This window comes from Trachurus japonicus, chromosome 20, assembly GCF_045865225.1.
Source record: "Trachurus japonicus isolate A0001 chromosome 20, Traja_1.0".
Classification (NCBI taxonomy): domain Eukaryota; kingdom Metazoa; phylum Chordata; class Actinopteri; order Carangiformes; family Carangidae; genus Trachurus; species Trachurus japonicus.
This window is the reverse complement of record NC_140926.1, coordinates 9,355,261-9,371,550: the sequence shown is the minus strand read 5'-3', so window position 1 is coordinate 9,371,550 and position 16,290 is coordinate 9,355,261. Positions and strand designations below refer to the sequence as shown.

Here is a 16,290-nt window from a genome sequence, read left to right as displayed (position 1 = left end):
TTTGAAACTGATTTGATGAAAATCATTTAAAACAATTTAAATATTTAATATTGAAGTTGCACAAATTAAATATGTCACCATATCATCCTTATCACCATAGTCTTTCTCAACTTTCTGACAAGAGTTTAGTAGGCTAATTTCTGACATGGGAATTTGGAAATGAGTTTAAAGGGACAACGAGGAGTTTTGGAAAAGCGAAGCGTTTTCACACTACATTTATGAGCCTCTGCGCACACCGTAAAATTCTTTTGACCGGCACAAGACGGACTCATGTTTTCATTCATCAATAATTAAAGTCAGAGGTTCAAAGAGGTTCACATACCGTCTTAGTTCCGACCATAAACGGCGATTCAGCTACGTTATTCTCATGACTCGTTGCGAAACTGAAAGTAAAGAAACGCTGGTCGGCTCGACCAGCATCTCCGCCACCACTAATAGTAACAAAATAACCATAGAGACAGAATGATATATTTATCGAAAATGGGCCCATTAACAAGTGTGGGTAGCGGAGATTCATCCACATTAACGTGAGACTTTTTTATAACCGATTAGAAACTCCTCGTTGTCCCTTTAATTTCATTACACAGTTTTTTAATGTTTGTTCACTCTTTTAAAAACTGTTTAGTAGTTCTGAATCGAAACTGATTTTATTAAAAGTATTTAAAACAAACTTCACTATATAATCCTTATCACCATTGTTAACTTTCTAACAAGAATTTGGGTGTAGGTATTTTACCACATGGATTCAGAAACATGTTTTAATGTTTTAAAAATGTTTGTTTTGTCTTTAAACATCAGTTTAGTCGTTTAAGTTTCTATTTTTACTGAGGAAAATGTGACGTCACCCTCCTTTACGGGTAGTGGTGGTGTTGGTGATAGTGGTGAATGATTTGGCCACGCCCCTGTGCGCGAGGGGCTCAGCTCAGGCAACGTCGCGCGGCGGAGTCTGATTGAAGCCACTGAGAGGAGAAACTACCGCGGGAGGAGGAGGAAACACTGACTGACTGAGTGACTGGCTGCCGGTCTGTCTCGCCCGCACTCCTTACTATCTTCCTCGCAGGCCATTCCCGTTAAAAGATGGCGTATCACAGTCCGTACAGAGCCCCGCCGCACATCAACGCTCCTCCGGACCAGAGCTTTCTGTGGAATATCTTCCAGAGGTGAGTAAGGGGAAGGGCGGCTTGTTTTGCCCGCAACGTCCGCTCCTCAGCCGCTTGTAGCACGGAAGAGACGAAGGGAGGTGGTGACAGTGTGTTTTCACTGACTGCTCCTTCTTTTTATCTTTACTCTTCACATTGTAACTGTTTGTGTCGTGTTGCGTTCAGGCTCCGCGGACTAATAAGTGATTTGTTAGTTTGGCTACAAGGTTAACCTCTCATGGCAAAAGGCTACTTACTGCACACTGTGTGAAATTACATGGCTGCTGCTGCTCCTCCATGACTCGAGCTATTACACGTCAGTGAGTGAGTGAGCAGGCCACATTACAGTTCAGTCCAATACATTACTTAAGCTTTACGGTGTTACATAGCTTCACTTAAACAGGCGGTCAACTGTCTGGAAATAAAAGCTGGCTGAGCTTGTGCCCAAACTGGGCTTTCCAGGACCTCCAGGAGTCCTTGAAGGGGTTTTTTACCTCGCTAAAGAAAACACAGTTAAATTCAAGTTTGTTTAATTTAAAAAATAGAGATTATGAGGGGAAATATTTAATGACTGACTCCTACTTTGATTTCTCTGATTGTGTGCAGAAGTCAGGTGAGAAAAATCATCACGACACAGTGGGGAAGATAAAAAAAAATAAAAGTCTGACAATTGAAGGGTCTGTTTGACGCAGTGTTTTAGGGAAGACTGACATGAATACACCAGAAAACTGACCTGCTATAATAATGTCATCTGCCACATCCTGTGTTGTTTTTATTCTCCAAAGTGTCAATGGCAATTATCGACCATTAATCTCCCAGCGGTTTCATCAATAAGTGTGTCAGCAGCTGAGAAGGTCGTAGTAGTAGGCAGAGGAGGGGGGGAAGTAGCTGATATGCTTTGGCCACTGGTAATAGTAAACTATAGACTTATGTAATACTGCAGAGGATTTTTCCCTTCTGCTTTGCTTTCTCTCAACATTGAGATGCTGCAGGCGTTGCAAGGCTTGAAATCTCCCTTAATGAATTATTGATGTATCGCGCCACATTCCTTTAGAAATTAGGTTAGATGTATGGTTTTGCCTTATATGGAAGCAGTTCCTCTTTACCTCTCTTACACACATTCGTAATTTCTCATTTTACTCTCACACACACAACATTGCATTACATTTCATTTCTATATGTCTGCAGCAGCAATGTCAGCATCGCTCTACCTCTCAGATGTGAACACACACACACTCTCACTCACTCACACGAGCGTTGTGCTGCCTCATTCGTCGCCTCTTGGGGGAAAATATGGCACAACAGTGCAGGAATTCCCTCGGTCATGTGATCAGAGTCAATAGAGCATAGTTGACGTGAGAGGCTTCTCAATCTTGACTCACGCCTCATGATGATATGACTCAGTGTCCTACTGTTGTGATGCTTCTGTAAATCTACTCGACTTAGGTCACATTTCATATGTCTATTTTTAATGCCGTCTTATCATGAGTCGGTATTTTTTTCTGACTGAATGTGTCAGTTGACCGAGTGAACTTATTCACTCTCAGGGTGTTTTCTTTTTCCCTAGTGAATGAGGGAGGAAGATGCCAAGTAAAGGAGTCATGTGTTAGTGCTTTAGCCTCTAACAGCTGCAACAATGGAGCTGGTGTTGTTTTTTTCACCCTGTGAATTCATGTCTCTGTGTGTGTTTGTGTGTGTGTCATCATGGCAACACAGGGTCCTGGAGACCCCTTCAGTAGGTGGTTTTGTGTGATTTGTGTAGCAGGTGTGGTTGATCGGCCCCGAAGATCATATGACAAGTTCAATCACGGGTTTTCCCACAGATTTGGTGATCACATGATTATTTGTGCACATAGTTGCCTTGGATACAAACGTCTCCCCATCTCACAAAGCTCATCAGGTTTTATGCTCTGATTTTATTCTGAAAGTTATGACCAGATGTTATGATTTATATCCACAATGCTGTCTTCTTCTGTGGACACCGTTTTGCTCAGTTCACACGCATTTATTTGTGTAGCTATATGAGCATTTGCTTGGACGCAGCTGTTACTTATATATATATATGAGATGTTGCTGTATGTAAATACTTTAATTTGAAAGTCCAGGACAAACCAGCTGACTCCAGCTCATCCTGCCTTTGTCCCACGGATGAACCATAACTCTTCCGTCTAGTCCAGGATGCCGCCCACTATCAGCTACAGGCAAATTCACGCTGACGACAGAATAAACCGACTATTGCTAAATATTGTGCAAGAGAGAGGGAGAGAAACACAAAAGAGGGAAAGAGCACGATGAAAGGGAGCACTCCCTAATCCAGTATCCAGATGAAGATGTAAAGGTAGAAAACAACATGAGATGGAAAGACAGGAGGAGGAGGAGGAGACTGGAGCTTGGTGCATCATGGGAAGTCCCCTGGCAGCGAAGCGCTAAAAGCTAGAGCCTCATCATCATCATGTAACTCCTCTCTCCCCTTTTCCCTGGTTCTCAGTGGATGTTTCTGCTATGAACCCAGCCCTTCAAGCGTCAATAACATACGGCTTTGATTTAGATTGAGATTAGATACAGACTAATTGTCGTGCAAGCAAAACAACACACCGACTGTCTCTCATACTTCAGTGTCAATATTTGTCGCTGGTATCTTTGAAATAACTACATGCAACAACAAGCAGAGTTTCCCCACAGGTTTTTTTTTGTGAGTGCAGCTTTTAATTTGGGATTTTTATGCTTTTGCGCCACAGTGGCCATGGCCTTACTTTTTGGACAGTTAATGTGGAAAGTAGGGCAGGTTTTGTTCCACTGACTGCTCAATGGGACAAAGTGAGACATAGGAAAGTATGAGCACAATAACTGACTCAGCTGTGGTGTTTTGCTTTTTCTTTTTACAATCCAGTTTTGAATTTGTCAACGTCTGTGCTACAGGCAAGAGGAGATTTGTTTTAATGATGTTTTCACTCTGTGTGTCAGTTTATTTCATGCTAAAGTCTTTTGAGCTAATTGTACCTGAGGGTAAGTTAGTAAAAGGTTGATGGGAGGAAAGGAGAGGAGAGAGGATGATGTACAATAGTGTCAGTATAAAGATGGGTGTGGTCCTAGTTTGGTGTATGATGTAGACACGGACATGGAAATATTAATCTAAATATAGCACCTCAATGACACGTGCTATATTTAGATTAATATTTCCATTCATTAAGCTCAGCCCATTGAAGTCCTTGTTCTTCTCAACAGCTGCGGTAACACTGAACCAACACATGTACCAACAGGAGCTTCAGTTACCGGCTACAGTCCAAAACAGGCAACAAGGCAGGGAAAGATGCAAATCACCACTTCTGCTCAGGACTTTCAGAATAAAACCCTCGAGACATGATGCAGAGATTTGAGAATCAGGCTTTTAAATTGAAGCGACATGCACAAGTTAAACCGAATTTGTGTTCATATGATCTTAAGCCAGACTGACCACCCCTTGTGTCAGTGTTTGGAAAAGGTTGGGTACCTCACAAACCGAACCACCCCGCGCACCGTAACTAACAAAGCTCTCATTTATGGAGGTATGCTAGGAGCTATTTTCTTACCGAGGTGACCAAGCAGGTCTCTTTATGTTTGTTTTTCTTTATTTAGGCGGCGAAGGGGAGGGGGGGTGGTTCAAGAGTTGGTAGCAGGAGTACACAAGAGACACAGTGTATCTAATCACCGTGTAGAAAGGCTGCCGATATTGTGATGCAACCTCACATAAAGAGTCACAGTTGGGAGCGGAAAGCCTCCCCACCGTGTCAGCTTTGGGCCGGTCCTCTGCTTGTTTTCATTGGGGGTTTTTTTCCCTGCCTCCTCCTCCTCCTCCTCTTCATACGTCTTCTCCGCTGGTATTCAGAGTGTTTACTGAGTGTGCTCTGTGTTGATAGGCTGGGCCCTGACAGGTTGCTAAGGAGCGACTGACTCACTGGATGTTTGACTGTACCTACATCGCTGCGGCTTACATTATTTTACAGCTGTGAAACCCATGATTTGGGTCATAGTCCAGTCTGCTCCCTTGTTTTATGTTTGGAGAAAGGCTCATGGCTGAGTCAGGGGCTGGGCCTTGTAAATGTGTTGAAACTTCAACTGACTTATTGGTAGGAGGATGGGTGAGGAAATTTAAAGTGAAAGTGAGCCCAGAAAGTAGTTTATAGATCAATTTCAATCAAATTTTTCTATTTTCACCTTGAATACTTTTTAATCTACCTTTTTAGGGAGTGTCTCTCCCGCCTAAACTGCATCAAGAAAGTATTTCTATCCCATTGATCGATCGCAAAAGCTCACAATGTGTATAAAAACCATCTCACTACACTAATCTACAAGTTATTGGCCATTGTATGTACTAAAACAGGGAGTTAAGCGCTCCAGCAAAGATAGACAGCTAATATAGCCTGGCAGTAACTTGACAGCCCATACATACAGTCATAAAACCTCCGTCCTACCTTCAGACCTTTAGACACCTCAGTGGTTTTGATGTCCGCCAGCTCCTCCCTTTTCTTCACTTCTCCCTGTAAATGTTGCCACAGACATAAAAGATTAATGTAATGTCATTTAACGAAAGGGGGCAAACAAACCATTATCACGTCAATGATCCAAGGTGAACCGCAATTCTTTTTTCTCTTTTTTTTTTTTCATTATTGTGATAATTGAGTGAGTATTTAATAATTTACTGTACTGAGAACAAATACCAATCATTCCCCGGTGCCGCCAGCCTCCCCAGTGATAAGAATGCTGTTCTGTGGGTTTGTACACCGTCTGGCAGAAAATGCAATTTGAAGATCTGTTTAAAAGGATGATTACATTTGAGGCTGATTAGTTTTCTGTCGATTGATTTGTTGGATCTTTGATTAATTGTTCCAGCTTCAAAACCTAAGCGCTGGGCAAGGTGAAGGACAGTTTAATGATTTTGTAGTCTTCTCATTTTGGTGCTTTGGTTGGAAGTTTTTGTGGCTACAGATACAGAGATGAAATGAATGGGCAGGCAAAGTGTTGGGACATAGCAAACATTGCCTGGGGTTTTGTGCTTCTGTTATTTCAGCCTTTAAACTGAGGAGCCCTCTGCAGATTTTAGTTTTGGTTTCACTTATCACTCTAAATATGTTACACTGGGACTCTTGTATGTTTGGACTATGCTGGTAGCACTGAGGCACGCTGCCAGCCAGGCGTTAGTGGGCGGAATATCTTCTTCTTCTTTCATTTCAGCATCGGTATTAACAGGTTAGAGCAGCCACATGAAGCGTGGAGCGAGTTTTGACATTTCAATCTGTTTGCACGATGCACACGCCGGTCCTGACAACAGAAAACACACAGGGAAACAATCTGTTTGTAGTGACACTCTCAACGTACCAGCAGCACACTGTCACTGTTAATTACAGCTTCACTGTCTGGGCAACATCTGAATACGACACAGACACGAAACAACCATCTCAGAGACAATGGAGGTTACATTTACTGTAAACACACGCTAGGCTACATTTATATTAAGTTAATAATTAATCAGGGGAAGGGTAGTTTTTATTCTAGTGCGTGCTCACTCTCTGTTTCTCTTTATGAGGGTAAATAAGGTTTATAATGAGAAGAAATCACACACTTAATTATTGATCGGCCTATCATATAAGGCCAACTGGATGTTAAAAGATAAAGCTGGCAGCAGGGAAGTAGCTGTCACGGACAGACAGCGTGTCCCAGGCGTAAAAGTTTCATGCTTGCCAACATTCGGTTTCACTTTTCAGGTTCAACACACACACACGCACACACACGCCCAGCCTGTTTGACCAGGTCTCAGGGGAGCTGCGAGCGTACATGCGTCTCCATCAAAGAGCTCCATTCAATCTCGGTGGACTGTTGAAACGCTAACACGCGCTCAGGAGGATACAGTTTCATCCGTCAAGCGCTGGTGCCCGCTGCTATTGTGTGCTGGAGTGTGTGGGTCTGTGATGTGATTAATGCAGGCGGTATCTAATCTGTGCTATCTAAACTCTCCTCCTCAGGGTCGACAAGGACCGGAGCGGAGTGATATCAGACTCAGAGCTTCAGCAGGCCCTATCGAACGGTATGTATTGGTGTCTATGTTATTTTTGTTGGGGGGGTGGAGGGGGCTTGTATTCAATTTCTGCCGCTTTGATTTTTTGTTTCACTCTCTGCCGGCAGGTTATTACCCACCTCGAATCTAATACAGCAGCCTGGTAATAAATCCTACGATTGTAAAGTTGAGTTTTTATTGAAATGGAGTTCAGCAGCTCAGGAGGAGAAGGATTCGAACTGGATTAAGGGTTCATTTCTCAGTGATAAGGTTACACAGGTCGTCCCTCTCTGGGAGCGGGGAGTCAGATTTATTCTTTCTTGGCCTTAGAAAAGCTGCCACAATGAAGCCAGTTGGTAAAAATATCTATTTCCCTGCCCACACACACACATCACTGCACTGGCAGCATTGTATCTTGCTCGGCGGCACTGGAAATCCAATAACGATTGTCTCAACGTATATTTCAGAGCACAGTTTGCCCAGAAACTGTGACACACACACGCACACACAGGTTGATGTTTGTCTTCTCATTAAACTATAATGTGCTCCCCGTCAGGTTTATGACTGGTTTGCTTGGGCAGCTTTTCAAAGACTTCTGAACAGATGACTCTCCTCAGAAATCCATTTTTGAGGGCACATCAGAGGGAAACAGGAGAGGAGTGAAAGCCAGAAGCAGCAGCAGCAGTGAAAGAAGCTGTTATCAGGCTGCGCAGTGGCTCTGGCTCAGCATACTGATTAGTGTGAGTGCTGCATTTCCCACCCATAGGCCTTCACTTCTATCTGCCAGGTGGATAAAATCACTTGGTTTATTAATCATCTAATTTTTGGCCACATACCTGTTTGAGCTGTGGGTGCTGCTGAGTGGGAACTAGAGCCGCCAGGCGAGGCGTTAAGGAAATGCCCGTAAATCGTAGCGTGTGCTGATACACGGGTCTACATGTGTGGCGTTTTGTAGGATCAGGCAGTAATGTGGTATCACAGTTATTAAAGCCTTGGCCCGACACATGCACGCTGCTTTGAATCTGTAATACTTCCTCGTCTAATCTCAACCACTGCATCCGTGCGACCTGTGGGTCATATTGACACGTGCATCTCTACTTCAGACGCTGCAGGGGAAAACTTTCCTGCTGTAACCAGCAATAAACTTTATTCTCTGTGCCAGTTTCAGTCGAGGTGAGAGATTAACTGAAATAAATTTTAAGCATAAATCCGTTGTTGAAGCACTTCTGCAGCTCGACGGCTATTGAGTTTGAAATGATGTGGTCCAAGCAGCAGGTCGGCAAATCAATCTGCATCGATTTATGAATGAACGTGGGTGGCTCCTGCACATTTGAATTATTGCTGAAATAGGTCTGAAGAAGTCATATAAACAGTTTCATCAAATCACTGATGGGAAGTAACACGGCACATAAAAATCTAAATAAAGCTACACAACAATGACGAAGACAGGCTGTTAATGTGGCCCACATTGAGACTAACAGCTGGCTTTTCTTGGTTTCACGTGCACTTGCGCACAGACAGTGCGTGCATGAGCATATGCGTGACTTAAAAATAAACACACAGACACACACACACAAGCGTAATGTCCGTGCATCTCTTCCTCTGCGTCCTTTCACACCCCGTGGCATGTGTGCGTGTCATGAACAGCAGGTTGCCTGGTGCAGTCTCTGCAGGTTCATTAGCCTCGCTGTGATATGAAGCAGAGCCAGAGAAGTGAACACGCTGCACCGCATCGCATCCCGTCTTTCTGTTGCCACCAGCCGTACCGTCAGCTAAGCTTCCTCTGCCTTGACCTCTCTCTTTGTCATCTACCTCTTCTTCTTTTTTTTTTGTTACTCCTTCTCCCTCAGGGGAAGAAGTGTGTAGAGAAGAGTGTCAAGGCTTTGAAGGCAGAGGAACCAAGGAAGGAAGGAAGGTCTGATTTGTTGGAGCTGCTGTTGTTTACACTCTTCAATCACCTCCTCATTCTGCACCACACACTCGCCCTCCTCCTTCTGAACTATGCCAGCTCCCTTTTCTTTTTTTTACTGTTTCTACTCAATTGAATCTGAACGATTTTCAAGGACAAGAATCCGCCGACAGGATGAGATATTTTCAGCTGTTTCCAACCCAGTTTCTCTCTTATCAAACGCTTTGATTCTTCTGAGACCGTAAACTCTATTGTCAAGATGATGATGTCACTTTTTCTAGTGTTTCAAACTGCATTGATATCTCTTCCTACGAGCTGATGACTGCTTTCCTTTTCATAATTACAACTAACGAAATTACAGGACTGTATGAGGCTGGATGGCTTTTACAGCTCTCCTCTCTTACCCTCTCCCTCTTCTCCTCCTCTCCTCTCCACTTCTTTTTTTCCTCTCTTCTCTCCTATTTTATCTCCTCCTCTCCTTTCCTCTCCTCTTTTCCTCTCTTCTCTCCTCTTCCCCTTCCTTTCCTCTCCTCTCCACTTCTATTTTTCCTCTCTTCTCTCCTCTTCCCCTTCCTCTCCCTTCCCCTCCTCTCCTCTTCTATTTTATCCTCTCTTCTCCTCTCCTCTCCTCTCCTCTCCTCTCCTCTCCTCTCCTCTCCGTGGGGATATGGCAGCGACTCAGTCCCTGCTGTGTCCTCTGTCTGTTTTGTCCTCTGTCACTCTAACTTTCTATCTTTGTCTCTCGCCTGTGATCCGTTACTTGGCCCCACTTTCTCTCTATTTTCTGTGTTTCCATCCCTCTATTCACCCTCCCTCTCTCCATCCCTCTATCAGTCCTGGGTGTGACAGTGAAGCATCCTTGATGGGACTGTGAATGGCTCAGGGCCACTTAAGTGTATGTGCGTGTCTGTGTTGTGTAGCTGCATAATTTCCTATGAATATGGAATTTGTTCATTGCCTTCCCCCCCTCCCTTGCTCCCCGACTCTGCTGTTCACACAGATTTATACCCGTGTTATTTATTTGAGCGTGTTGTTGAAGCAGCACAAGAAATGCTGAGACCTGCGCAGGGACTGCAGATTAGCTGCTGGCTAAATCTGGTACAATGCCTCTCTTCTCTTCGCCTGTCATGATTGTTTTTTGTGCTCGTTCCCTGATAGATAAATGTAATAAGCTCAATGAAAGTGAACACAATTGAATTGAGGGAGCACATGCTCGCTGTGCAGTTTTGGCTCAGAGCGACAGGGGTCGAGGAACTCGTGCGACAACCTGAACCTCGACTCGTCTGCGTCTGTGAAACTCAGTGGCACTGAGGTTGAATGAGACGTCGGTGCGTATTGATTGCTTTCTATAGATTGTCCTGGTTATCAGCTGCCAAGGAATGAGATGAATTCAATGCTTCATGCAAATACCGACCCTGCTGTGCCCTGGGATTTTTAGATACTAGTCTGAGGCACTTGTGTTGTTAACATGTGGCTGGATTCATTTGGCCTGAAACTGAGAATGACTTGCTGTGTGACTCATGAGCTAGTGATTATTTCTAATGTTTTATTAGACATGAGCAATGATTTGGTTGAATCCCAAAGCCCTTTAGCAGCTATACATTCATACATTTTATTTCCTCTGTTTTCCCCAGATAACAGGAGAATTTTCTTGAGATTTGCGACATATTTCTTCAATATATCTCTTCAGTTGAGGCCTGACAGGCTGCAATAGCTTAGTGCCATGCTACAGGACAATATACACATTAGCGTGAAGATGTTAGCGAGGCTGCAGCTTTATAGAATTATCCCATTATCTCAGGAAAACAGAGGATATAAAACGTGTGACTCTACGGCCGCTTAGGGCTTCTGTAGTTATTAGATATTAGATACTAGTATTGGAAATAGAAGGTTCCAGGAAATTAAAGAAATAATGATATTTGCAGACGGACCTTATCCCCAGGCCGATGTCTGTCGGGAGATAAAACAGAAATGTCGAATGTGACAAAAAGTGCAGACTCAAGTTTTGACGGTGTGGGAGCCAGAATTATATTGAGGCATTGGAAATCACCCACACGTTCAATACTTTCTCAGCGACTGAGATTGCATCACATGAGGTAATGTTGGCCGCGATAGAGGGAGAAATGAGCCCCTGGCATTGGAGATTGGAAGTGTTTTATGGGTCATTTGCATTTCATTAAAGGCTTTTATGTAAGACAATACAAAGCTGTGTGTAGCCCGGCGTGTAATCTGATTCCCCAGTGTCTGGGAAAACTAGTTTATAATATTACTACTTATTTCTTTCTTTATCTTCATCTCGTACTCCTGTTCTGTGTCATGTTGGAGATATTCAACTTTGATTATAGACATTTTATTTAAAATTATAATGGAGAGAAAGTGGATTTTAAGATTAGTCTTGGTGATTATGTTTTAACCCCCCTATGTTTTCCTAATGTTTAACCGTTATACGTTATGTGTACACTCCGTTTTTCATCCAGCCGTCCTCTCTCCTCACCTCCTATACTCCCTCTCTCTCTCCACCTCACCACTGGCAGTTGAGCTCACTAGTGAGAGAGCCCAGTGTGCACTCTGGACAGAGGCTCTATTGTCCCACTTGGCAATCAGAAGCACACAAACATCTCAACCATACTGACCACCTCACCCTGGGCAGCCACAGCCGGTCTGGTACGCTGGTACCTGATAGGCTGCTGCTCCTCTCATACATTTAAATTCAGTAGATAGATAGTCTAAGAAGAATAGAGGATGTAGCCCAGCAACAATACCAACAATAAAACACACCAAGCAAAACGTTTTTTTTTGCAACAAATACAAACACCACCCACTGGTCTCATTGCACTGGTATGTAACTGGTATTTTTTCTGTCTCACAGGCACATGGACTCCTTTCAACCCAGTGACGGTCCGCTCCATCATATGTAAGTAACCACCCACAATAACATGATGTACTACACAAGCTGCTGATTTGCATCCACATAGCAATAATAATACGGCCTCTGCACAAGACAACCAGTCTAAAAACTACAGCATGTGGACAATATGTCACTGTTTCTGAATTAACCCAGTAGGAAAGCCGTGTACAAGGTAGACCTGGGTCTTTTATTTTGAAGTCTGAAAATGTGTTTCCATCCCAGTGTATTCACTGTGTATTTGTTTATCTGTTATACATTAAAATCTGGCTACTATTTATTCATTCTAACATTTTCCTACACAGGAGCCAGTCTGTGTTTTGTTTATTGACACCTTTTTTTTTTAAATGATTCATTTTAATCTTATCAGTTAACAGTTGATAGGTGGTTAACAAGCACCGGCTATTTTCATTTAATTTTATTGGCAGTTGTGCTATGATGGTCAAAATGTTTTAATCTGCAGTGTGGTTGTGGACTCAACACAAAAACACACACATAAACTCCACCTCAGTATACTGCACACACGAATGTATATATTAACATTAAAGGGTTTGCAGTTTAAAAAGTAGAGCACACACACACCTGTGTGTACATTTATGTTTGCTTGCAGTAAAACTGTGTCAAAAACATCTTCGCCCCAGTCTCTTAAACAAGTCGTCCTGTTTTTGTTGTGTGTCTTGCAGAGTAAATCCCTGTAATTCCATCACTCCCCCTTCCCACAGCGCCATTCACTATAAATCATTTGGTTAATAGTCCCACAGAAATCCTGTAATAACACTCCCTTTGTTGAGGGGTAATTGGATTGAGCCACACGGGGGTGAGGAGTAAAGTATGGTGTGTGGGGGGGACCAAACACTTTCCTCCTCTGTTCTGGTGTTTTCATTATAATACAGTGATTAAGTCTCATAAGACAGGAGCTGGCCACAGTTTACTGACAGCGCTTTAAAACTGTATGTGGCTGCACGATTGCTTCCATATCACAGGATTCATCCCAAGTGTGTATGAGGACCAACATCTTTAGATTTGTGAGCGTACAACTGTGTGTAGAGTGAGTCATATACAGTGTACCTTATTGCCGTCTTCCTCCTCCTTTCTTTCTTTCAGCCATGTTCGACAGGGAAAACAAAGGCGGGGTGAACTTCAACGAGTTCGCCGGGGTGTGGAAGTACATCACGGACTGGCAGAACATCTTCAGGACCTACGACAGGGACAACTCGGGCTTCATTGATAAGAACGAGCTCAAACAGGCACTGACTGGATTCGGTGAGCAGCAAAGTATGCTTGTACATTAACATTCAATCAGTGTTGTGAAGGGGCTCCGTGGCTGTCACCTTTCTCTGGGTCAATAGGTCAGATTTTGTCTTTTCTACTCACTCTGGGTGTGTCTGTGTGACAATAGACCAGTATCTCATGTGTGTGTCTTTTCACTCACCACTTTTTGTTTGTGGCTCAGGAGGTATAGGGGTTCTGGCTCCTTCAGTCTCCATGTAGAAGTGTCTTTAGGGAGGATACTGAACCTGCATTGCCCCCTGATGAATCATCAGAGTGTGACAGAAAACCTGCTGAACGCAGAGAAAAAAAGCAGCATATGAATGTGTGAATCGTGGCTCATGGTGTAAAAAGCTTTTGAGTGGTCGATGGGACTAGAAAAGTGTAGTCGTCCATTTACCACTTACCATTCATGTAGCAGCTGTTTTGTTCAGCTTCACCGACACAGTTACATACAGTACAGGCTTTTATTTCTGCTTGACAAACAGCTCCAGCCTGACTTCTACAATACACTGCACAATGCACATACTGTACTGTATGTAGGGATGCAAAGCCAACTATACAGCAAAGAAGTAATACTGGTTCACTCAGGACTAGCATGCCACCACAGATATCTCCTATGGAATTTGTGGAGTTTCAATATAAGATTTGTTGCATTTTAACGAAAGCAGAGCTGTATAATAAATCAGTAGTCAGGAAAATTAGTAAGGATAAGGAACCATTAAGACCTAAGCCGAAAACCAGGGGAGATAATCCAGGTTGATTCCCTTGGTGCATAGACCCAGTGTCCTCACTGAGTGTTAAACAAGCAGAGACTTAATCCATTTTAGACCCCCACTAATAAAACAAACAGACTGTGATAGGGTGAATGAATGTGTGTGAAGCATTTTGTAACGTGGGTTTTCTTTCTGCTGTGCACAGGGTACCGTCTATCGGACCAGTTCTACAACACACTGATAGAGAAGTTTGACCGCCAGAGGAAGGGGCAGGTGGCCTTCGACGACTTCATCCAGTGCTGTATTGTACTACAGGTGACGGATTCACACTATTTAATAAATAAATAAACTGTAAGAATAATATTAATTCTACTTAATCACATGGAGTCACTTCAGAAAGCACAGAGACCCACTTTTTGAACACCTCTGTGTGCTGTATTTTAAATTGTAAATGGATAAAATTTCCATTTTTCCCATCAGTCTCTGCTCAGTAGCCCATAATGAATCTGGCTACTGTCCACCAGGGAACACTCCCAAGCTTTAGAAATGGTTTAATAACCTTTCCCTGATCTATGCCTGACTTAATGGCCTGCCCTGCACTGTGACTTGCAGGCACCTACACACAGACTTATGTGTCGAATGCATACAGCTATGAATAAATGTGTATCCATTTTGTATTGGGAAATTGTGGAGCAATACGAAATTATAGTTTGGTGTTCAACAAGTTAAATTCTATATGTTTCTTCTTGTTTCCACAGAGGTTGACTGACGTGTTCAGGCGGTACGATACAGATCAGGACGGCTGGATCCAGGTTTCATATGAACAGTATCTTTCCATGGTCTTCAATATAGTATAACGCACACGGATCACTGAGAGAAGAGCACAACTGGACACAACTGTGCAAGAGCTACCGGCACCTCCCGAATGTCTGCCATGGTGGACACTGCAAGATTTTTTTCTTTTTTCTTTTTTTTCAAAACCTAATTTTTAGCAGAATTTATAAAAACTAACAAGAAAACTTAAAGAATGTTCCATCCTTTGAGGTTGCAGTAACTTCCAGATGAAGAGTACGTGTCTGAAAGTGCAACCACAATACTCCAAAAAAGAAAAAAGAAAAAAAAACTTGCAGTGTTTTGTTTCTGTCGACCAATCTGAACAACGCCTGTGTCGGGGACTCTCGGTTGGGAACATTATGGACACATCTGTCAGTCTGTCTGTTATTGTCAATAAACTTTTTAATGTCTTAACTTTAATTGATACAATTAAAAAAAAGAAACTCTGATTGACAGTTCAGAGTAAAATGATGCATTGTAAATATGATTTAAGATGCATTGCATGCTTTTCAGGGATATTTAGCCCCACTTTGAAGCATGCTTTCCCTTCTCTGTCTCTTATCTTTTCCTCAGCCCTATTTTGCTCAAAGCCATGTTTACAAGAACTGTGAAAGCAGCTGATGTTCTGCTTTGAGATTCACTGACATGCCAGCTTACATGCCATATTTGTACAAACTTATTTTTAACAGCAAATATATGATCAATAGAACACCGAATTTTTTGGTAGAGGGTGAGCAGAATGCCTTTAGTATGGGTTATGTTTTGTGCATGATGCCTTAAAATGTGTAAAAAAGAAAAAAACAACAACACAAGAGAGAAAAAAAAAATCATTTTTCTTATGAAATAAAAAGAAAATCTCATACAGAGTGTGTGTGTGTTATTTACAGGACTTGAAAGTCACGTTGCATTGCAGAGGAAACCATGGAATCAACATGGTTAAATGTCCCCCTCTGCTGTTTGTCTGGAGTATCCACCACTGCAGTGCACCCACACATGGGTGACATGAAAAACCTGAATACATGAGTGGAGAAACACAACAGATCTAAATACTTAAGCAGTTCACATCCAGTTACACTCTGTATTATGAATATAAAATTGCATCTTAGAATTCTGTGATAAGTTTTATAGCGGCATGCAAACGTTTCTGTTAATTTGAACAGTTCCACAGCAAATAGAAGATTAAATGATCTCCAAAAGACATGAAGTTAAACATGAAACACTCTTTTGCAATATTTTAAGCAATATCAGTGTGTTGTTTTAGTTTTAGAGTGAAAAGGGGAAAAGAAGCAGCACCCTGCAAAAGAATGGGAAACCCAGGACACTCAGATAACTTTGACCAAGGTATCAGACATTATATTTACTACAGTATTTACATGCTGTGATAGTCTCAAAGGGGGGGCTACTAGGTACTAACTATGCAGGGTGGCCAAACCTTTGCTTTTCTGTCATTTTGAAAATGTAAAAAAATATATACTGTTTAAATGTAA

At 42.5% G+C, this 16,290-nt stretch overlaps 1 protein-coding gene across 2 annotated transcripts; it reads left to right on the top strand.

The window, feature by feature from the left end:
- Positions 1–909: 909 nt before the first annotated feature.
- Positions 910–15,607, top strand: pdcd6 (programmed cell death 6). Of its 2 annotated transcripts, none has more exons than XM_085762851.1 (6): positions 910–1,160; positions 7,139–7,200; positions 11,949–11,993; positions 13,089–13,247; positions 14,175–14,284; positions 14,728–15,607. In XM_085762851.1, the coding sequence occupies exons 1-6, from the start codon at positions 1,078–1,080 to the stop codon at positions 14,824–14,826; spliced, it is 558 nt and encodes a 185-aa protein (XP_085618977.1). In that variant the 5' UTR covers positions 910–1,077; the 3' UTR covers positions 14,827–15,607. The 2 variants fall into 2 exon arrangements, with proteins under 2 accessions (XP_085618977.1, XP_085618976.1); XM_085762850.1 differs by having other exon boundaries at positions 911–1,160; positions 13,089–13,259; positions 14,728–15,099.
- Positions 15,608–16,290: the final 683 nt, after the last annotated feature.